Here is a 24,893-nt window from a genome sequence, read left to right on the forward strand (position 1 = left end):
TTACTGCCAAACAAAAACTCATGACACTAAATTTCAATTAGAAGTTCAGGATCAGGTAGACAGGTTTCTTTGAATATGAAAACCTCAGACATTAGCCTAGATATATTTTTTAACTGAATTAAACACAACACCATGAGAGAAAAAAATTAAGAAGGAACAAAAAAGAGATGAAAAAGTCCAGCAAGACATTTATTATAAAACAGAGAACAAATTCACACTTTTTAGTATGCCTACTGTGTCCTAGTGAAAATACTTTGAAAACACTGATTTGTTCTGTTGCTTTTATTTGCCTGTTTTTCTGAGTAGCTCTTAATTGCAAATAGTCTTTAAATAATTTCCCCCGTTATATTCAGAATCTTTTAACAAAGAGTAAAATAATTATGAATGCGAGGTCTGGGCTGAACGGGTTCACCAAAACCAAAGGCTTGTAATGAACAGCTGAATGTTACGCATTTGTTTTCATGTCCAGGCTTCACACACCACTACAATGACCACTGTGGACAGAACAAATGCACCAACTCATCATCAGGATCACATCTCTGCAGAGAACAGGGATCCCAGAACAAGAGGGATTCCTTTTGGAGAAGTAGAAAGTCATGAAGGCAGGGGAAGCACCCTCAGTAGTTGGCCCTCTGCGGGCTGCAGTGAGTCCAGACTATGAGATTACCCACATGCTCCTGTGAACCAGTTTAAAGCATAGGTTTGCCACCTGGAATACAGGAGCACCAACTCTTCTAAAGCAGTGGTGACTGGCAGGAATCACACAAACAATCTAGGATCTAGGCAGAAACTCTCAAATCTCCCCTAATTCTGTGAGGCCTGCATGAGTAACAGCATAGTCCCTTTAAGACCACAGTTTTGAGAGCTGTATTAACCTGTCAAAGTTTTCAACAGTCAAAGAAAATATGCTCCTTCGGAAAAACAAGTATCTACAGATTGAGGAAGAGCCATAAAACATTACCCTGAACTGCATTCCAGGGTGCCCTCTGTTATTTTCTCCTTCCTTGGTACAAGTTTTCTTTTTATTCTTTTGGATTTCCACATTTTAGATTTTTAAATGCTTTTTAAACCTTGCCCAGCATCTCGTTCCATCCACTAGATGTCATGGTAGCCTTACTAGTATCACTGAATACAAGAATTGCCAAAGCAAATTAGGAGGGAGTTATTTGAAATTTACCTCTACTCTGTTTCTGACAGACAAGCCTTTAGACAGGGTGCTCAGGACAATATCAAGTGACAGGGAGCTCAGTAAAATGATTCTGTGCTGAAAGTTTATCTCAGTTCTTTCTGGACACTGATACAAGGTATGTGCAGGTTATTTCTTGTAGAAATTTCCAGCATCCATTTGACAGCAAATCTTCTAATGCAAGAATTACCCAGACTGTGAAAGAGGCCAGTAATCCTTGTGCTGGGGAAAGAAAATAGCATTTCCTGATTTTGCTAATGTGGATGCACATCAGCTCTGCAATAAGCACTTCTACATGGGCAAGTAAGGATGGAGCAGTAACTGCCTCTGGATGAAGCCTGATGAAAAGCCATTTATAGATGAGCACAGGAGCACAGGAACTTTTCTCAGCACTCCATCAACAGCAGAATACTCAGGATTTTTAGACCAGTATGTTGAGACCAAGTTTGTAATTTCCTGAAAACTTCTATTTGAATAATAACTACATCAGACAGAAATATTTACAAGTCAAAGTTACTCCTATTTACTCTTGACAGTTTAAAAAGGAGCATGCCATCACAGAACAAATGCCAAGAGAAAATCTCAACGTATTTTTCACAAAAAGGAGTCTTTGCAGTAGGAAAAACAAGTAACAGCTACTGAAATGTATGCAGTCCACTTTTGTCCATTCTTGCTGTACTACTTCTGCTATTTCCATTAATAGAAGACATATCTTTGGTGTGAAAAGTTGATAAAGTTGAGAAAGAAGAATGTCACACATGCTTGGACATGTATGAAGCTACTTAAGGATTAGAAAGCTACATGTGGGGAAAAATAATGACAACAACATTTACTCTACTGAAATGTTAACTGAAAAGTAAGGAAGATAGGAGAACCAATATTTGCTCAAATTTTGAAAAGCCCATCCAATGAGAACCCTTGATTCAGTCTGCTGAAAAAAAAAAACCTATCACAAGCAGAAACAGGTAAGAATACAAACTTTAACCTGTATGTTTCAGTGCCCAGAACATGAGAACATGCTCATGAGTTCAAAAAAAAGAAAGAAAGAAAATTCCAGCTATTTCGGCCCTGGCTGAAGCTTTCTCAGCAGTAAAATGTTTTTAAGAAAAGCCTTAAAACCCCATTATGGAGCTAAGAGGAATGGAAAGGAGCTAGCATATCTGAATTCACTGCATATTTCATTATGAAACTCTCATATGGATTGACGTAGAAGTACTTGGTGCAATTTATGGGGAAAAAAGGGAAAAGCACTTTCTTTTTTTGTCTTCTAGAATAATTTCTTGTATTAGAGATAAAAACTACATATTTGGTCTCTAGACACTGACCTAGTTAAAATACCAACCATATTTAAGTGTAGATGATGCTTTGCAACTGGCAAGAATGTGTTTAAGAACTTAATCAGCTGAATGGCATTTTATCTCAAGAAAATTATTTTATTCATAACAAAGCTATGGTGTTGGAGTAACAATAATCCTAAGTGCATTCTGTGAGGGACCAATTGGCATTACTTGTATGAAAGCAAAATTATTACCTATTAGCTTTCTGCAAGAGGTAGATTCCACCTATCAAATGTGCAACAAATAGTGGTAGAAGTTTGTAGATCAGAATAACCTAACTTAAAAAACCCACATCAGCTTAGTACACTATACGGGCATAATTTTTTAAAATTGAAACTGTTTGTTTTGCTTTTTTAATTAATATTTTTATCTGTGTCTGTTCATTCCGTTTTCCAGCACTAGTCAGCAGCATTCCCAGGTGGGCATACTCTACATTGTATTTTTCTACAGGGTAGGTAACTATATTTAAACCTGTTTTTTCAGCCCTTCAGCCCTGTATGATTATATAACTGTTCCTATACTTCAAGTTACATGACACACTTCTTTGTAGGTTGTTTTTAAATCAAATCAGAGATGCATCAACACAATATTAGAAAATTGCACCTCTACTGATGAGCATTTAATTTCTGAATTCAACCATCATAAACAGAAATTACACAACTAAGTGGTGAACCTCTAGACACTTTCTTAACAAAAAGAACACACATTGGCCACATTTGTTGTCAAAACAGGATTTAAAAATTATTTAGCAGAGACTCCGGTCTTGTTTTGATAAATCATTTTATAATACTACTGGCATAGAACAGATCACTATTTCAGGTGTAAAAATCTGAATTGCAGAAAGAGAAGCTGGATTCTCTCTCTTCCTAATTTTATACACCTTTCAAATGGATTTTAAATACATCTTCCTACAAATTAAAACCAGAATGTAACAAATCCACAATTTCACAGCCCTACTGCAATATCTTGGGCAGTTCTAGTTTAAGAGTAGAACTTCTAAGGCTTTCTGGGACCTGCTCATTTCAGCACTCTATCAGTTCGGGAGGAGGAGACAGAGGAGCATCCTTATGGAGTTGGTAGGTGACGTCAAGCTGGGAAGAATAAAGGTGGAGGGCAACCCAGTGGAATGGACACCATACATTGCAAGACAGGGCTGCCATCCAGAGGGCCCTATCTAAGTTATAACTACAGGCTGGCAGGAACCACACAAAATGCAGCAAAGAAAAATGCAAAGTCCAAGGACCCAAGAAGGACCAAACCCATATACTGGTCCATACTGGGTCACAGATCTGCTTTGCACAACCTTGTTAACAGTAGGCTGAACACGAGCCAGCAGCATGGTGTGGCAGCACCGAGTGCCAGCAGCACACAGGGCTGTAACAGCAACCAGTAGTTTGAGGGAAGGGATCAGTGCCTTCGACTTGGCCTTTACTGCACAACACCTGGAGGGCATATTCTGTCTCTTCCTCCAGCTCAATCAGCTTTGGTACACAACAAATGTCCATAAACTTGATCATATTCAGTGGAGAGCTACCACCAAGTAGGCTGGGACTGGAACAGATATCCTTCTGAGGTAACTCTGTTTGCTCAGGCTAAAGAACAACTAGCTTTTGTGGGACTTAAGACTTTTCCAGTACTAGTATGAGATGGTCACAGAGAAAGTGGACCAAGTCTTGTTACAATGGTGTGCAGCAGAACAATGAGAGGCTGCAATCCAACTGAAACAGAGAAGGTTCTGGCTAAATAGAAAGGAGAAGCTCACTATGAGGATAATTAAGCAATAAATGAGATTATTCAGAGACACTGTGGAATCTTCTTCCTTAGAGCTTATTCAAGAGCTGACTGAACAGAGCCCTAAGCAATCTGGTTCTAATTCAGTGCTGACTTATTTGAGCAGCCTCCTGAGGCCTCTTCCAGTATAAGCAAGTCTGTGATTCTGTGATCCAGGTTGCTACAAGTCTCAGAGACCACCTTTGTGTACTGCAGTCAGGAAGAACTTACTACAACAAATCCATTTCTCCAAGAGATTAGTTACTCATCCTTTACACTATGGTCTGAAATTCCCTCTCTTCCAGCTGTAATGGATAAAATACAGATTCTTACACAGTGAAAACTTAATTGCTTACTACCAACACTAACTTTTCAATCTTTCTAAAATACTTATCCAATTCAAACAGCAGTATGGAAAAGTCACATCTGGATTGAAAAAAAATAGTCCTCACATGCTATTAATCTCTTTGCATACAGTTCTTTGATACAGTAAAAGATATGAAGAAAAAAGAAAAATGCAACCATTTTTCATATGGAGACCATTTCCTGTCTGAAAATTCTCTAGTAAATTCTCCTTACTACAGTTAGCTTTCTGATGCCAAAATTTCTTGCATAGGTAGGAAAAAAAGAAGTTAACTTGCAAGACAGTAATTTTCCATTCTGAAACTGCAGGTTAGATTTAACATGTTATTTTTGAAAAGCAGAGATAAAAGTATGTTAAAACTATGGAAAGTTTAATATATCCCTTTCAAGACAAAATGCTATTTACAGGAAGAAGTAAAGAAAGTAAACAAAACTTGGGTAATGTGAAACTTAAATGAGTCGAATTCTTATTGTGTACACGTTGTAAAAAGTAACAGACCAAAAAACTTTGAAAACCTCCAGCTTTTATGAGTCCAAATGACAAGACTTCACAAGCTTAAATTCCCCAGTCAGCAAAATATATTGTGACGTGCTCCTGAGAGAGGCTGTATAATCAAATGCATGTTCAGTTATTAGACTTCACAAATTAGCCTGCAAATTAAAAGCCATCCCACAATAACACCCTAGAATCACAGTCATTTAATTAATTCCAAAACCTGTTATTCTTACTGTAAAGTGTGTTTGTTCATTATCAGCTATTTCTTCAAAATGGGGTCAATAAAACCAGTTTTACAGCATTTATGGTTCAGAAAAAGTACCAAGCAAGTATTTTCTTTGAGTTATCTAACAAAAGTGAGATTATAAATATGAGTTACCATTAAAAATGTATGCAAAATTATCCCAAAATAATGTGGAAAATCACTTAAGACATGGCTGTAATAAATGTGTCATAGAAACTGAGGGACATTTTGACTTCTCAGGGACTTGTACATTGTTATTCCTTTACACAGAGGGGATTATTATTTTTGCAAAGATAGGGGATACCTCTAAGTCCAAACAATTAGCATTGGTAGATATTTAACAGCAAAACAGGTGAACAGACAAAAACAAAACAATATTTTAGTGAAGAAGTAAGACTGTCAACATCCTCTCCCTCCTCCCCTCAAAACTATAAAAAGTTTTATTCACATTTGATGGAAAGAGCAACATTCATAAATTAAACTTATAGCTACACTTTATTTAAAATATTTGATCGTGATTAGGTTAAAAAGCCCTATGCTAATAAATTTCATTTAAAAGCCAGATATTACAATTGATTTAATTTACTTAGTTGGTAATAAGCCACAACAATTCAATTGTAATTGCTTTTCGGGTCTCAAAGATACCATAGTTACCTGGTCTAAAAGATCTTCAACCTTTTTTTGCCATCCATCCCTTGCTGCATTTTTCTCACGTTCCTTCAGCTGCAACAGCTGAGTCATGGCTGCTTTCTTGTCCTCTTCATGCTGCAGCCTCAGTTCTTCACGAAGCTTATTACATTCCTGTCTAAACACAAAGGTCAAATAACTAAAATGCAGTGGGACCTCGTGCAAGAAATTGTGAAAGAATTACGACCTCAGAAATAACTGGAAAATCTTAAATAACAGAAACCTTTGCTTTCTATTTCATTTGATAGCACATTTGCATATAATATATATCTCATTTCTCATTAAAGAATAAAAAAATATACTTGCCGAAGATTTTCTGTCCATTTTATTTCCAAGTCACGTGCCATTCTGTCAACTTTGAACTTTTCCTCCTCTCTCATGGCAGCAATCATTGCCTCGTGCTGTTGTCTCTCCTGATCTAGTTCTCCCTGCAAATACAAACTTTACAATAGAGACTGATCAGCAGCAAAAGTATACTTCAAACATTAGTGTATTTATAATAAATTATCAATTAAAATTTGCTTATAAATTTGAACTACAACTTCAACAGTGTGAAATGCCTACTTAAGCACAATTATTGTTTATACATCACCTGATATTTCTTACTTGTGAAAGAGAAGTCTGTAATCCTATAAAAAGCAGTTTTCCAATAAGTCATTCTGTAATATTTTGAAATACCATTACGTTGAATAACAAAATAATTTATGTTGCAAAGAACCTCAAAAGGTCAACAAGTCCCATGCACTGAAGGACACACTTCAGAATTAGAGCAGGTGGTTTAGGTCCTTTGTCAAGAATGCTTTGAATTTTGTTTTTAATTTTTTTTAAGCATCAAATATCCAGTATTTGAATTTCAAAGCCTGAACTATCTGTATATGATACAAAGTTCAAAGTCAATTTCTGTTTCTCAATGAGACAAGCCTGCTAGAGACAAGGCTTTACCAAGTCTGAACACAGAGAACATCATCTTTAAAATTCCCATCAATTTCTGCTGAAATTTTACCATCTTAGAATAGTATTAGGTACCACCTAGAAATCCTACTTACATGAATGTTGCTCAGCAGGGCTTGCTTCGTTCATGAGAAGCAAACATAATGCTCTAAACTGAATTAGTAATTTTTAAAATGAGACCTTCTCTGCAGCATTTTCATAAATTTTAGTATCTGTTAAGATAAATGTTATTGCCAGTAACATAAGAACATTTAGTTCATAAGAACATTTAGAAACATTGTCAAAAATACAGAAGCAGTTATAAACTATAACATTGTCCACCTCTAATGACTATAGCTGAAAGAAATTTAAAAAAAAATGTACCAATAACCTGTTTCAGGCTAGTTTTGTTAAGAAAGTATGAAAACATGTTTGGTGAAAGAAAAAAATTATAGTATTTCCTGCTCTATGTCGAATACATCTGAGATCTTGTAAATGTACATTCTTTACTAAGGAAACAAAAAGGACATGTTTACCCCATATTGCTGTCAATAAGCTATTGACAGACAGTTCTATTTGCATCTAAGCCAATTAAAATGACAATATATTTGTGACTAGACAAATTAATTGCTTAATGGTCTAATTTGGTCACATTTTCTACATGTGAGTCTGCTACCTTTAAAGATATCTTAACATATATCTAAAAATTATTCTCAAGTCTTTAGTGAAATTCTCAATTCAAGCCTGAAATGAAGACTGTGTCCATTATCCAAGCAAAACATGGCTTACATGTGTTCAACAAACTCATCAAAAAGATTTCTGTGAATTTCAGAGCTAGTAAGCTCTGGACCTGGTTTTGTATCATGACATGAACTGTCTGGAATCGCAAGTGTTAACTCACATCCTTTCATGAAATTCCATTAACGCTCTGAACGTATTTTGTATGGACAAAATATTGGACATATATGGACAATATATTCTGGCAGCTACAATTTCCATTAACCACACAAAGATATGCTTGCAGCACTACCTGTTAAATACTACAAACGTTCTGAAAACAAAAAATACCAACCCCAAAACAACCAACCAATAAAATAAGAATTAAAAAAAGCAAACTGCAAAACAGCCTATCCTAGTCTTCTGGTTTTAAAATTTTCTGCTCTAAACAGAAATCTCTAATGAAGCCATGTGTATCCCATAACAATTCTAGCCATTTCAAAAACAAGACCAAAATCATTGTACTTTGCACAATTTATTCTCCAACATCATGGTTACCTCAACACTATACAGTGAATCTGTGGTCTCTCGCAGTCTTGCTCTGGTTAGTTCCAGTTCTTTCTGGAGAATTTCCTGAGCTTCTTGAAGACTGGAGATGTGTCCTTCTGCAGTCCCAAGGCCTTGCTCACTTTTTCGTACTAGGTCTTGCAGACGACACACCTGTGACATTACAAGAAACCCTGTAATTTCCATAATTATTACTGATGGCAGCCAAGCTAAGCCATGGCGTTTTTCAGTGTTTCCTAATTCTGACCTAGACAAATTTTTAGTTACACTGCCTGTTGTTCTTCTTTAATATCACTTAATGTTTCTGTATTTAAAAACAAATTTCTGTAATATTATAGCAAAGACTCAAAGGATTTTTACAAGCAAAAAAATATATCCAATGTGTGTTTGATTGCAAGGAAAGGGGCTACATAAAAGTTCTGAAATTGCCTGTAAGTTTACTGTGAGAAAAAGCATGTTTTAAGCAAATTAACAAGAAATATTTCAAAATATATAAACTCTAATCTATTATATAAATTAATTTGTAGTAGGGTGGAAGTTTCTCTACCTTTAGATTGCTACCTGTCCAGCCTGTTTAAAACTCAACCTAGCAACTGTAGAGTATAATGTAATAATTTCCTTAACTGCTATGTAACCAAATTCTTTTTTTTCTGCCTGTTTGTGCTTCAGCACAACAACTCATCTGTAAAATGATGATACTACACTCATTTGCTCCAAATAAAAATATGAGAGACTGAACACTGCTCACCAGCTACAGGAAAGAAAAAGCTTTTTAAGTATGTAGGTTGGAAAAACAGAAAAATTAGAGGCAGGGAGGAACAAAGAACAGCAGCTAATTGGAAGTGAGTTTTTTGGCAAAGCAATGGTCTGTGCTATTGCCTTTGAATGTTGAGATAAATCCATTCACAATAGGACAAGTGTCACAGGGAAAGACTAGCCTTTGGTTTACAGGCATGGACAGGTTAAGAATTATAACCGCTCTTCCTGTTTGTTAGAATACTTACGTATAAACACTGTTTATAATACACACAGAGATACCACCCTCTCTCCAAGAACTCTGTCCCTCTGCCGACAACCTGTGAAATGTTTAAAAAGAGAAACTTCTCCTTTCCTCTCAAAAGGAATCCAAGATTTCTTTGGCATGAGGTATCTCAGCGAAAAACTCATGTGTGAGAGTCGGCTTGGCTGACATCCCCAGCCAGAGCAGTATTCTTGATGAGGAGTTGCCCCTCTGCCCCAGGCCTTGGAGGGTATTTGTTTAAGTTTATAATAGTTCCCAAGAAAGAAGGTTGTCAAAGGTTTTAAACTGTTGGTAGTAATGCTTTATAACCTTTATTTCCTATTGGTTGCCTTTATTCCCAGTTATGTCATCCCTTTTCTCCTCCCAATTCTGGAAAGTTCTTACATCCTTGTACCCCCATTGGTTTATGTTCACCACATTGTTCCACCCATCCTACCTTATCAGCTTCTGCCCTACATTGCTCCTCCTTTGCACCACTTTTCCCTTTGCCCATTGGATTCTGACTCTGGACCCACCTCTCACCATCCCTTATATATACACCTTGACTTTTCCCTCACCCTGGTCTTCGACCTGTAGTGTGTGTACGTGTTTTGGGCCTCGTCCCACATTTTCTTTTATAGTTACTAAAGTATTTATAGTTCCAGAGTTGTGTTGTGGGCCCGTTCATCATTTTGCCACCTTCACCCTGATATCAGGGAACCCTTAGATGTTGGTTGGGGAGACTACCCTCGAGTCTTGCACCTCAAATAAAAACTCCCGACACTCTTGTAAACTTGAGCACTTGTCTCAGTGCTCCTCTGAGTAATATTCAATCAACCAGTTTGAATTCCCTACAAAGCACTGCTACCTGAAGGAGAATCCCTACAAGAAAAACTGTCCCCAGACTGTATTGGTATCCTGGTAGTGCACTGCTGACTTTGACAGTAGCAAACCACTTGCATCCTATGAATAGCAGTCCTGTAGATGTAAAGGATATGGAAGCAGGCAGGAATGGGGCTCTTAGGGCTTAAGAGATATTCTGCTGCTCACAAAGCAGTGATGGAGGCTGTTTAAAATTATCTTCAGTAACAACATCAGTAATCTTTTGCATGTAGACAGCAAGTCCTTAGATGACTGTGCCGAGTGATACAAATGTATCAACATTCTAAAAGGCCTTGGCTGGTCTACAGTGAAAGGAAACAACTCTACAGAGTGAACAGCCAGTCTCATCCTGAGACACATATGAGAAAGCCACTAACTTGTCTTAACCCGAACTACCAAAAAAAGTCTCTGGCAAGTATTTAAGACTACACTGCCCTTAAATAGCTTAGTACTAGAAGCAAGCTTCAGTCTCTCCTCATCCTTTAGCTAAGATAACTGCCACCAGAAACTCTCTCAAAAAGAAAAGAAGATGGCATGGGTTCAAAAGCAGCTTTCTCAGCAGGGAAAATAGATCTGAACTAGCATCCAGAGGAAGTAATGAACACAAGCCTACTGTTAAATAACTTCTGTAACTTAAAGCAAACAAAAAAGAAAAGGAAGCAACAATAGCAATGTAAGAGTTAAGCTAATGATGTGTCAGATGTATCACAGGGAAGCTTTTTCTAGGTCAGTGAAGGCACTCAGAAACTGTTGTTAGTTGTCAACATAGGACTAAAGCCAAGCTGTGGCTGCAACTGAAGCACTTCTTTCACATGCTCAAGATAAATATAGCAATGAAATAAAACATATCTCCTCTGTACTACATGGAGTAGATTTACAGACTAATCCAAATTTATTGCCTGTATGTTTTCCCTCATTCTTTCACTATGCAAAATATGTAGTATTACATTTATCCTTACAAAGGATTGTATATAAACTCAAATATTGAGCTGCTGGACCTAGCTCCCTATTTTATTCTTCTGTTTCTTAGCTTTGCCTCTGTTTGGTTACCTCAGCATGAAGATCAGTTTTCCAAGCCTGATTTTGATAGCAGTTGGATAACTGAAATTCATTCTTAAAACATTTGAAGTTATTTCCTTCAAAGAAGAAGAAAGTTTTTTGCTCATGAACCCAAGAGAAGTTGATTAAAAAAAGAGTTAAATTTAAGCCTACAGTGTTAGATGACAGTGGTGCTCTACTCAGATCTAATCCTATAAAAATGAAAGCATACAATAGAGAAGTTAAAGCTAAAACCAAATAACTGAACTTCCTGTAATTTTGAACTGAAAAATAAAGCTGTGTATGATTTAAAGATATATAACAAATATGTCATTTTCATCAATTTGAATGCAGATAAGCACACTCTTAAAAGAGCAGTTCCAGCTGAAACCTGCACCTTCTCTAAGCTCTGAAAAAAATGACACTGGCAACCCTCAGGAGGAAGAACCCTCCTGTTTAAACAGCTACTCACAACTGACTGATCAGCAGAGCTGATGAATTCTAAACGTGGGAGGTCCAGCTGCTCTGATTGCGTACAATCTCTGGCATATCCATCTATCTGGTAGTCCTACTCTGAAAGTATATGTTAATATGTATTTTCAGAATATAAACCTTAATACATAATGATAAAGTACATTATAATCTTATTTATATATTACTGTATCAATATATTATGAATACAGTAATATATATTAACAAATAAAATCTATATTTGTATAAGTTTATCTATACTTTTGGAAGGGCAAACTTCCCCATTTAGTATATTAAAAACAGGTGGGTTTTTTTCTTAAGCTAGTTTAGCATTTGTGCAATATTCAAATCACCAGAATGAGACACCTGCTTTCTCCAGATGTTGTGCAGTATGGAAAGCAGTTATGAAAAATGTTGCTGCAAAATAATACTTAAATTCATGTTTAAGTCTTTCTTAAAGCACACACTGAAATCATGCATAGGGCTTGCTGAACAATAAACCTGGTGAAATATTTTCTTGAAACAAGGCAAAAGTTCCAAAGAAAAATGGTTTTATGTTTTTGATACCAGCAGAATGTACTTCTAGTTTCAAAATACTGTATTTTGAAAAGGTGCTGATTTCCAACTACAAAAAATTAAAACTGTCTCAAGATATGATGCATTTAGCATCGATTGAATATATCAAGGCATAGCGAATAATTTGGGTCTTGCTAAAAGTGTTTCATATCACCTTCTGATAAAAATACATGAAGACTATTTGCAAGTCAGGAAACCAACCCGAATTTGTGATAAGCTAACCATAACCAAATACGGGTTTATATGCAGTTAAATTTCCCTCTCTCCTGATACATTTTGTGTAGTGCTCTGTGTACCTAATGAAAAGATAAAAAGAATTAAAAATAAAGAGCTATTTACATCTCTTGCTTTGTTAATTTTGTAAAGGACAATAAAAATCATTGCTCAGAAGAAGTCAACTAACTTGCCATGTTTTAAGAATGTTTCACTCTAAACATAAGTAAGGCATTAAACACTCAATAGCATAGTCCTAGACCTGTCCTGGAGTCTAAGATCACTATTGATGAAATGTGGTAGCTGAAACAAATTAGTCCTTGCCTCCTGATTGGCAGAAGTCAGCTTTGTTGTCAGCTCTTCCTTTATGTTTTCCAGCTGCTGTCGGAGCTGATTCTTATCATCCTCCAAATGCAGTTTTTCCTTCTCAAACTGCTGCTCCAACTCCTACAGAAACAGGAAAGATGGAAGAAATATTAAATATTTGCCATACAGTTATTGCCAAGTACAGGTCTACCACATGGAAATAATTCTAACTGGCATAAATACTTGTGAGCTCAACTCTTCCTTAAACTGTTAAAGCATGAATACTTATTTCCTTTTACAACAGGTCTTAATTTTTCAGTTAATTTTATAATTTAATATCCTTGATTAATCACAGAAGAAAGTGAAAATAAAAGAAAAAGTTTTCCCGCAATTACTTCACAATTATCAAAAGCTTTAAAACTATATCTACAGTTTTTCAGTCTAAGTTGAAAGAAGAATTTTTCCATTTTTTATAAAATTACACCAATAAATCTGCATGTCATTGAGCCTTTACCCATCTATTTCCTACAAATAATCCCCACAGGAAAGAGTAAATCTTAAAATCCAGACTGAACTCTGAATACAGTAAATGAAAAAAAAATGCCCCACACCATATATCTATAAAATTTATGTAGAACCAGAAGAGATCAACAATTAATTTTCAAGTTTAACTGTATGGAAAGAATCAAGTAACATCCCTGTTTTCACTCAATCTTTATGGTGTAGTAGCCAAATTGTCAAAATAACTGCTGGATGAGTTGTATTTCTCTTACATGAGCCTATGTTGTGTGTGTGTGTGTGTGTGTGTGTGTGTATATATATATACACACACACACATAAATGTTAGAAACTATTACATTTTTTAAGGAAAATCACAAATTTAGACTTCAGCTTTATTAATATTCTGAACACATTTTCAGAAGAACAATTTCTTTCACAAGATACTTTAAAGCAAACATGTTAAAACTGAGAATTTTATTACTTATTTCAGTGAAACATACTACCTAACTCATAATACTGTGAAGGTTTAGTGAATAAAATTAAGGTTGCCAAGCAAGGTCATCCACATTCATGCCATACAAGGTTTTAAGGTTTTCTAGGGAGCTAGAGACTTTTTTTAACTCCTTCCTAGGGGCTTAGCTGAATTGATTAATCAATTAGCATTGATTCAGTGCCTCTATACAGACCTGGGCTCGGGTTTCTGAAAAAACAGTATTATGTCAGAAACAGCCATGAAAATACATAGACCAGAGCCAGCCTGAAACAAAAAGTACAGCTGGAAGTATTGGCGAAATTGGGGAAACAGGGAGAAAGAACTAAAGTATTAAAGAGGAAAAACAGTCACTAAAAGATATACAAGTCTAAGGAAACCCAAGGTCTCCTACTGCAAGACAGCAATGTAGTGTCACCCAGCCAACTCCAAGAAGCAACAGAGGCCAATAGAGGCTTCCTCCTCCAAACCCAAAGATGCCTCAAGTGTTTTGCAGGGGATGGTAAGCACATTAAGCAGCTTGTTAGTTGTAGAACTGCTTTAGGGTATGTGGTAGTCAACAATTTCTGCCTACACTGCTTGCACAACCTCTTCATTCATGGTAGTAGTTGGACAGAGTGACAAAACAGAGGGTTACACTGTAACCAGCACATTACTAAACAACATAACAAGTGCCTGCCTTCTTCAGTGGGTCCACATGAGACAACACGTGGCATGAATGCGCCTTGCTCAGTGAAACTTGATCAATTGGTCGTGTTCATGCTGAAATCTGCTGTCTGCAAAATTCCACTGGTGCTATTTAGACCCTATTCTGTAACACAGTAATTATTTCTCTGATGGTACTTGTCAGTACAGCTGTGCCGTACTGCAAAATTATTAGCAACTCTATTTTCATGATCCTCCTGATGCCATTTCTACAGCTCATTTTATAGATGGAAATACTGAAGCAAAAAGAAATATTTGAGCTATTTTTTGAGTCCTACTCTAATTCTGCTGAATTCTCTTCTGTTCCCCAAATGCATTTTCTCAAGCTTCCATTCCCAGTGAATTCTCATGTTCTCTATCCCAAGGTTCCTGGTACCATGCTTCTTCCTCATACAAAATTCAACACTGCTCTGCATTTAAGCTTGACTGTTTTATTCCTTGGATTACTTGATCACCACAACATGTGCTTAGTAAGACAGGTTTGACAGAGGAGACAGTGAAATCTGATTAGATTCAAAATCAGTGAAATCTGATTAGATTCACAATCAGTGAAATCTGATTAAAATTACGGGGACCTTGATCCTAAAATCTCTTCATAGCTAGTTTTTCCTTGTTAAAATAATTTCACATAAGCTAAATGTAGAGAGGTATTCCTTATTAAAACTAGTTTATTGATTTAAGGAACAAAAGTCTGTGATCTCCTTTTGTTTTATTCTCCACATTATTTTAATAACAAGCAAAACAAAAGAAAAAGAACCCCACATCTTACTGAAATAAAACAAAAAAACATACCCAGAAACCCTAAGAGACATTGTCTTTATAACAGGCATGTTTAAAGTTTTGAAGAAAATATGCCTGACATATCAGATGCCTATCTGTCTCTGAGAAATATTTCAATTACTGGGTGACAAAAAATATTTTGGATTTACTAAAAATTGAACTAAGAAGCAACATACTAGCAGAAGAAAAATTACAAAAACAAACCAAATCTGTCTGAGATGTACATCACTAACTATGACCATTTTCCTTGGTTGTAGCTAGTGATGTGCTCCAACAGGTATGTTTCCTGTGAATACATCAAAAGAAATATAACAAAGCCTTGAATTAAACACTTAATCCTGTATTTCCTGCGCAAGGCAAAATTTGTGCATAACACACAAAATCAGAGAAAGAAATAATAATTTAAAAATGGGGCTCACATCCTGAGAAAGAAAAAGCCAGATCTGTGAAACAAAAAAAAGCCTTTCAGTTTCAGGATACCAGTCGAAAATGTAAATGTATAGTTGCTAAAGAGTCAGTTGCTGCACAGTATGTAATTTTATGATGCAAGCTCAGAACAGCTATTGTCATCTTCTGAGTACATATAGAGCCAAATCCTAATAATATACCTTTCTGTATTTCTGGACACTCAATAAAAATTTCAAATGTTATAATAATATGATCTTTCATCTCCTTCAGAAGAACCGATCTTGATATGCCAACCCTTCTAAATATGGGTCACAAATCCCAGGAAAACAAAACTACTACACTTGAAAATAAATTTGTTTAAATGGAGAATTTCTCTTCTGTATGCAGACAAATGACAGTACAAGTGCTTTTTTTTCCCCCAAGATATTTATTCTTCTAAAGGCTAAGCAGTTTCTTCAGAGGCCTGCAGGTAATTCCAAATTAAATTTGCCATAAAACACCATGCAGTACAAGATGCAAACTGTAACAGTTGCTTTTTGTGTGATTACTAAGAAAATAAGAACATACCATCTGCAGTTTCTTCTTATCCTTATTAGCATTACTGTGTGCAGCCTCAATTGCAGTATGGTGTTTCCATGCCAATTCTTCTAAGGTCTTGGAATGAGCCTCCTTTAACTGTGCAGCCTCTCCTTCCAATCTTGCTTGTAATTTTACCAGCTCCTTTTCATAATATTCACGTTGTGTTTCCCGTGCTTCATTTACTTTCTATAAAGTTTAGAAAAATAAATCTATTCAATGGTAAAAAAATCTGAACAGTAGGAAGAAAAATAAATACAAAAACATTACTGATGACATAAATCCGCAAAAAAAAAAAAAATAACTTCCACATAAAACAAATTGCTCAAACACTAAGCACTGTCTACATGATACAGTAACCAAAATGGCAATTTTAAACGATCCATGCAAAACAATACATACTTGCTAAAAACCTAATTTTTCCTCTATTTAATCTGGGAAAACAACAATTAGGTATCAAGCCTATAGAGAAATTTCTGTTTAGTATATTCAAACATGTTCAATGCATTTTCAGCAAATGGCTTTCTAAACTGTTCTTTAATCATTTCACATTTGTTCTTCCTCAGACAATTCAGATACTAGGCATATACACACAAGGTCATAAATCAAATTATGTTGTTAACAGATTGTCCAAAGCAGTCAGAACATTTCATCTGACTTCCCTCTAATCTCACTTTATGTTCTACATTAGTCATTGTTTGTTGCTACATGAGATATACTTCAAACATACTGGTCCTAGTCTGGTCATATCAAACAAAAATTAGAGTATAATTTTTTTTTCCTGAGAATCCTATTTTTTTTTGTTTTATTCAGCTAAAGACAATAAGCTGTTTAACCTTCTCCAATGCCAGAATTTGCTGCCTTTGTCGCTCATCCAGACTCTGTGTTTTGCTTTGTAATAAATTTCTTTCCTCTTCCAGCTGGGACAATTTTTCCTTTAATCTAGACTTTTCTGATTCCAAGTCTCTGATTGTAACTTCTTGAGTCATTTGAGTAGCTTGAAGCATTCCAATGTGACCTAAAAACAAAACAGCTCTTTAAAACCTCATAGCATTGGTTTCATGCAATTGAAGTGCACATTCATATTCTAGTGATAGTACAAATCCAGTGGAAGCTTGCATATGGGTCTCCCTTGCAAGCTCTCTCTTCACTGCAATAATTATCTTCCTCTCCACTTGTCACTTGTTTAGTTTTGTTGGGCATTTTACAATAACAGTACAGCACTTGGTGCTGGAGTTCCTTTTGTTTCAATTTTCCTCATTCAAAGTTGCACGTTGACTCCCAGAGGAAAGCAGAAGTAGGCAGTTCTAAGAACACTGAAGAACTGATCCCACCTAAACCTGAATATTTCTACCCTAGAATAAGATGGACAACAGAAAGCAGAACACTGATGTCTAAAGATAAACATGTCCTTATTTTAACAAACTCATAATTTAGCTGGCATATGAGATACATAGCTTTATTGGCTGTAAAACTTATGGAATTACACTTTATTTTGCTAAAGGGATATGACTAAAAGATATAACAAAACTCTCTATATAGTAAAGTATGATCTAAATCCTTGCAGGTTGGAGGCTTCCTTTGAATTTCTTCATATATATTTATGAAAAAAAAGAACAAATGTAGTAAAATTGCAAACTACACAATATAAGTATCTGTCCCTCACATAACCAGCTGACAAAGGTTTATGACTTCAGAAATTTCTGTTTGTTCCTCTTGATGTATATACTATTGTAGGTAACTGGCTAAAGCAGTGGAATTTCCGTTATTTTGGGAGACACTTTAGAGTGAACAGAAGACTGTTTAGAAAAAGAGGATGCTTCTAGTTCGGTCCAACAGAAAGATGAGAGGTACTGTTTACTCAGAATAATTTTCTGCTGCTTTTTGTAGCCTCAATTTCTAGGAAAGACTGTTGTTTCCCCTCTCATTTTATTATAGCCTTCAAAAATGACAATTTAATGACAGTTCAGTTTCATAACAGAGCATTGCTTTTAAATTTAAGTCACTAAGAAATATCTATGAAAGTGGAGTATGTGCTGCTTCTCACATAACAAAAATTACTAAGCTTCATGATTCATTTCCATTTATTGTTAAAAGCAAGATGTGCCAAAAAGGAAACTGTTTTAGACTTTGTTGCCTGGGGACACAGATGTGAAAGGAAAAGCCATGAGAAAATGAAATAAAATTTGGAAATTTAAAATGTCTCAAAATTAATAGTAATTTCATTAAAAATTAACACCTCTAATGGTACTAAGCCCTGAAGAATTCTAACACTTCTCTCCACATTTTTGGTGGCACCACTGCAAACAGGGATCCTGGTTCTTGTTGCACAGCAATGCTCTGTAAAACAAAGATGCACTGCTGACAGCACCACTGAGCTTAGCAACAGCATGAACACACTGGACTGCTGGTAAAGCTGAAAACCACAATGCCAGAGGACACCAGAGCTGGCCTCAGTCACAGGCTAGTTGACTTCACGCCATCAGCAATACAGAAAATCCACCTGGCTGTTTATTTCCACTACATTTGGGGTGGCCCGGTGAAATCCTCCCATGCTTCTGCCTAAGGAATGAAACAGCAGCAGCTTTAGAGTGTATGAGAACAGGGCTCTCATACAGTCATTAATTTTTCTATGGCTGCCTCACAAAGCAGCTTTTGGAGGGTCAGATTCACATTTTACATACTCCCAACAGCAAGCCTATTCCTTTTAGTTGTTCAATCTAATAGGACCTTGCAGTCTTGGGCTCCCGCTGGTTGCTATTTAGTTCCAACTTGTGGCCTAGGCTACTCATGGGCTTGTGCTAATTTGTGTGGAAAACAATCAGGAATTGCTATAATTGGTCTACTTCAACAAGGCCAAAGATAAGCCAGGGGCCCCTTTTCAAGCCCAAGACCCTGCCTTTTGTATAGTTGTCCAAGTTCAAGTACTGGGGCCCATGCCTCCTACTGAGCACACTAGGGAGACAATGCCAAAGAGGGAAAAGAAAGCTGCAAGTGTAGAGCTAGGTCTTAAGCTATTCTTTGTGCCTTTCCATATGCCAGCAACTACAAAGGAGCAAAGAAAGCAGCTACAGAGAAAACTTTAAAGGGTTTATTATTCAATAAGCTGCAAATCTTCTGACAGTAGGTATAAAGCAAAGTACCACAGCATTACCAAAAAGAAAAGACAACTGAAAAAAGGTGAAAAAACAGGAAGCATGGCTCAGTTACTATGTGGAGAACAGATACAGAGCAGAATTGTTCTGTATGAGTGCAGTTCTAAGGCCTGGAAGATACGTACATGCCATAGACAAAAAAGGAAATTTAGGTACAATGCACGCAACAGAAAAAAGTTAAAAAACCCCAAAACTTGTTGGAAAACTCTATGGAAGGCATTAAACAGTCTTTAGGCATTCTACACCTGCATGAGACTGACAGAAAAAGGGAAGGCTAGAATAAAAGGATGAAGTTCATTTCCAGATTAAGTTACTGACATACATACTGGCTTTGAGAACAAGATCAGTGGCCTGCTGCTGTAAACGCTCTCTAGCAGCTGCAAGCTCACTTTCCACTTCTTTGTGTTTGCTTAACAATGACATCTCCTCCTCCTTCACATCATCTAGCTGTTTCTGAAGAACCTAGAGGAAACACAGAATACCTGTTACCATCATATACAATTGTGTCAATTTAAATGAGCATTAGGTTAAAAGGTAGAGAAGAGACCTTTCAGCAAACAACTTCTATTCACACAAAAGTTGGAAAAGTGCAATACCATTGCCATAGTCATTGTGCATTATATGTAATGCTTCAAAAATACTTTTTGAAGAATAAGATAGTGGGTACATGGCATGACAGTAACGCATAAGAGAAACGTGACAATATTCAAAAAGGTACATGAAAAAATAAAAACTATAAAATGGTCCACAGAGTTTGGGGATCAAGTTTGGAAACCTGTTTTCTGGTATCTGAGAGTTTTTCACATTAAAGAACACATTATGTGCTCAACAGCAGTTTAGTGTTCTTCGTTGCAATTCTGAGTGTTTACTACAGACCCAAATTAAGCTACGCATGGAGAACAATAAAATGAGAGCTGGGCAATTATATCAATTACATCAAAATGAGAACTAGGCAATTATATTCTCAGGTGTCACTATTAGGACCAGCACTTTTTAGCATGTTTCTCAGAAACATGGGCAGTGGGATCAGGTGCACCCTCAGCGAGTTCACTGATCACACCAAGCTGTGTAGTGCAGTCAACACGCTGAAGGAAAGAAATGTCTTAGAGAGGGACCTTGAGAGGTGGGACTGTGTGAACCTCATGGAGTTCAACGAGGCCAAGAGCAAGGTCCTGCACCTGGGTCAGGACAATCCAAAGCACAAGTACAGGATGGGTGGGAGACTAGCCCTGGGGAGAAGAACTCTGGGACAAAAAGCTCAATATGACTTGTGCACTCACAGCCCAGAAAGCCAATCATGCCTTGGGATGCATCAAAAGCAGTACAGCCAACAAATCACAGGAGGTGATTCTGTCACTCTGCTCAGCTCTTTTCAGACCCCACCCGCACTACTATGTGTCCATATGTGGGGGCCCCAACACAAGAAAGACAAGGACCTGTCAGAAAAAGTCCAGAGGAGGCCACTAAATCAATAACAGGGCTGGATCACTAATCCTATCAAGACAGGCTGAGATAATGATTATCCAGAAGAAGAAAAGATTCTTGGGGAGACCTTTAAGCAGCATTCCAGTATCTAAAGAAGGCCTAAAAGAGAGCTGGAAAAGGACTTTTGACAAAGACATGTACTGATAAGACAGAGGGGAGTTGCCTTTAGTTGAAGGAGCATAGGTTTAGATTAGATACTATGAAGAAATTCTTTTCTGTGAGGGTGGTGAGACTCTGGAACAGGTTGCTGACAATTGTGGACTCACAAGGCTGGATGGGACTCTAAGCAAGCTGGTCTAGTGCAAGGCATCCCTGCCCATGGCAGAGGGTTTGGAGATGGATGACCTTTACCGTCCCTTCCAACTTCCAACTTTTCTATAGTTCTATGATTCTAAACTTTTGTGATGCCTTAAATCAAATTACTGACTCACAATAGCATATCTTGGATAGTGTAATATAGTCTAGCTGGGCAGCAAGGGAAAGAAAATACTGTTCTGGTTAAAAAAGAAATATATATTTTGCATAATTCAAGTTACTGAAATAGTGAAGAGTCATTTCAGCAACTAAAGCAGAAGAGAGGACTGGGGAAAACACTGTACAGGATGTGTAATGAAACAGACACCAGATGTGGTAAGATTATGCATTTGACCACCTAATCCACAATGATCAGAGTAACATCTGACTTCAAAATCTGCTGCAGATACTGTACTAGACTCTTCCTCTTCTTTGGGAACAAAATTCCTTTACTGCAGGATTGATCAACATACAACTGGTTTAACCTTCACCGCAGCTTTCCATAAACCCACCTCCTGAAGCCCCTTGCAGAAGAGGCAGATGTGTGAAGAATTGACTGCAGGCCCCCTTCACTATCCCCCTGCATCAATGTAGGGGAAGAGGCTAGAGAATTGGAAATAAAGTTAAGCCCAGGAAGGGATGGGGAGAAAGTGCTCTTTTAAGATTCAGCTTTACTTCTTATTATCCTACTTTGATTTGATTGATAATAAATTAAATTCCTTTTTCCCAAGTCGAGCCTGTTTAGCCCATGATGGTAACTGATGAGTGATATCTCCCTCTTATCTCAACTCAGAAGCCTTTCATTATAGTCTCTCTCCTCTGTTCAGCTGGGGAGAAGGGTGATAAAGCACCTTTGGTGAGCACTTGGCATGCAGTCAGGGTCAACCCAACACATTAAATAAAACTATCGGAGTTTAAACAGTAAGCAGCTAAATATGACACTGTCACTTGCTCAGTCCTGCCAAAGTGGGACAGGAAAGGGAATTGGAAGGGTGAAAGTGGGAAAACTCATGGGTTGAGATGAAGACTGTTTGATAGATAAATGAAAAGCCACACACATACCAGCAAAGTAAAACAAGGAATTCATTCACCACTTCCCATGGGCAAGCAGATGTACAGCCATCCCCAGGAAAGCAGTGCTCCATCAGGCATAAGAGTGACTTGGGAAGGCAAACGCCATCCATCACTCCTTCCCCCAGGTTTATATGCTGAGCATTATGTCATATTATAAGGAATATTCCTGTGGACAGGTGGGGTCAGCTGTCCTGGCTGTGCTCCATTCCAGCTCCTTGTATACCCCCAGCATCTTCAATGGAAGAGTGGGACAAAAAGCCAAAAAGACCTTGACTCTGTGTAACCACAACTCAACAATAACTAAACCATTTCTGCATTACCATCACTCTTTCCAACACAAATCCAAAACATGGCACCCCACAAGCTGCTATGGAGAAATTAATTCTACCTGAGTTAACTCTATTGAGCCAAACCTAGTAACACAGTGAAAGAGTGTGCAGTACTTCAGTTGCTGCTAGTGAATATACGGCTAATTAAATAATTAATTTTAAAGTAGAAATATATGAAAAAAAATGGAGATGTCAAGCAAGTATGAGTGATAGAAAACTAAGTTTACACACTCCAGTATCCTCAACCTAACAGCCACATGGAAAGATTACTTCTATAGGAAAAGAAAATTCAGTCTTTGGAAGAACATATCACAAGTCTCACCTGAACATTGTTTTCTGCAGTACCAAGAGCCACCTGAAGTTTTTGGCATTTTTCCCGTAGGCTGGCAGCTTCGTCCTGGACCATTTGCAATTCAGTTTTAAGCTTTCCCAGATTCTTCCGTAACATACTTTCCTGGTTCTGAAATTCTTTTCTTAGCTCCACTTCTTTCTCTTTGCAAGCATGTAGACTTTCTGCTGTAAAAAGCTGAGATCTTTTCAAAGAGTCAAGTTCGTGTTCATAGAAAGACTGTGCTTTGCTGAGTTTGCCTTCATAGTCCTCAATGAGCTTTTTTCTTTCCAGCCTTAACTCTTCAACTTTATTGTTCAAGTCTTCCAGCTCCAGTCTATGCAATTCCTCCAGCTTCTCTTGCCCCTTACTTAAAGTAGCATTCTGACTCTGATGAGTCTTCAGAAGTTCTTGAATTTCAAGCCTGTGGGCAGCTTTTAAGTCTTCCAGAGCTGTACGCTTGTCCTTCTCATACTGTACTTGCAACTGTATGAAACTTCGTAGCTTTTCCTCAAATTTCTTTCTGATCTCTTCTACTTCCCTTGACATGGTCACTACACGTTGGACATGCTGAGCCTCTGCACAAAGTTGCATGTCTTCAACTCTATCTTTATATGCTTCAAATTCTGTTAAGGCCTGATGTTTCATCTTTTTGTGATCTTCCAATGACTCTTCCAAAACTTGAATCTTTCTCTTGAGATCCATTTCTTCTGCCACTTTACTTTTATACTGCAAGATCTTTTCTCTGGTCTCTGCAAGAATTTGTTGGATTTCTTCTTCATGAGCATCCTTAAGGGCTTGGATAGCTGCTTCATGTTCATCATTTTTAGTGTTCAAAGCATATATTACCTGCAAACATGAAATAATATTATATTAAGAGAAAAGGCATTCTGGTTCTCTGGTAAATCCTAAGAAATACATACCTAGGTACTCTGGAAGCCACTTCACTAATCTGGCTTGTTTTCATGACACAAATAAGACATCAAATGTTATTAAGGATGTAATTGCATAAATGCGGTATTAGTCATGATATTCATATACATTTTATAGAGTAGTTTTTCTGTTCTTCTTAAACCCCTAATTTTACTAATGAAAGCTTTGTCTTTATACCCATGTTGTTGCTGGAAATACACTGGGGAAAAAAAAAACACATTTAAAAATGCATTTTTAAAAACCCTGAATTTATTTAAAATAGTTCAAAGCACTGACTAAAAAAATTTAACATGGTCTTCTGTTGGAAAATAACAGAGTATATATCACAACAAGAAATTAACCAGGAAAAAAACCCCATATCTCAGATCCCTCCTTTCCAAAGGCTACAGGTTCTTAAATATTTAATTTCAGAAACATCTAAAATGCAAACACTACTTATTTTTGATTGCAATCTTGATGGTTGCCCAGACACAATTTCACTTTTGACATCTTATCTAGTAAGCATTCTGTGTATCCTAAGGTCTCTCACAATATAAATTCATCGACTTCCCAACTAGTAAGTCAGCTGAACAAAAAGTTCAGGGCAAGGCAGCCCAGGGAGCTAACAGTTCAAGAAGGCTGTGAAAGCAGCAAAACCACCAGCATTAAATGAAAGTTTTAAGATAACCAGATATATTCTCAAGAGATATTTCAACTGCACCACAACATAGTAGATCATCATCTCGGTTTTTAACTAGGAAGTACAGATAAGTATGTGTGTCTGTATCTGTGTAAATCAGTGAATAAACTATTCACGCAATAGGTGGGGTTAATGCAATCCTTTGCTTTAGAACTCCAGCAATTCCCCGCATACTTCCTAGATATACAGGCAGCAGTGCTATAAAACACATCTGAACAAAAAAAGTCTAAGTCTTCTGATCAGTGTAACTTGTGTATCTTAAAAATTAACAAGAAGCAACAAAAATGACCAACAAAGAAGCAGCAGGGAATTTTCTTTTTTCACTAATGACACTAGACCACTAATTTCACTAGACCACTCCTCCATCAGCACT

General features: G+C 36.9%; 1 protein-coding gene across 3 annotated transcripts in view; it reads right to left on the reverse strand.

Annotated features, from left to right (window-relative positions):
- The window catches only part of FAM184A (family with sequence similarity 184 member A), a 71,740-nt gene that overhangs the window by 22,450 nt on the left and 24,397 nt on the right, over positions 1 to 24,893 (reverse strand). For 2 of the 3 annotated variants that reach the window (XM_062488764.1, XM_062488761.1), the window contains exons 1-8: positions 22,903 to 23,556; positions 19,725 to 19,860; positions 17,080 to 17,261; positions 16,235 to 16,432; positions 12,802 to 12,924; positions 8,289 to 8,450; positions 6,386 to 6,511; positions 6,051 to 6,197 (exon numbers count right to left, since the gene is read on the reverse strand). In XM_062488764.1, the coding sequence (XP_062344748.1) occupies positions 6,051 to 6,197; positions 6,386 to 6,511; positions 8,289 to 8,450; positions 12,802 to 12,924; positions 16,235 to 16,432; positions 17,080 to 17,261; positions 19,725 to 19,860; positions 22,903 to 23,556 (1,728 nt within the window). Of the gene's footprint in view, positions 1 to 6,050; positions 6,198 to 6,385; positions 6,512 to 8,288; positions 8,451 to 12,801; positions 12,925 to 16,234; positions 16,433 to 17,079; positions 17,262 to 19,724; positions 19,861 to 22,902; positions 23,758 to 24,893 lie in introns of those variants that run through there. The other variant, XM_062488760.1, reaches the window with a different exon arrangement.

This window comes from Cinclus cinclus, chromosome 3, assembly GCF_963662255.1.
Source record: "Cinclus cinclus chromosome 3, bCinCin1.1, whole genome shotgun sequence".
NCBI classification, from domain to species: Eukaryota; Metazoa; Chordata; class Aves; order Passeriformes; family Cinclidae; genus Cinclus; species Cinclus cinclus.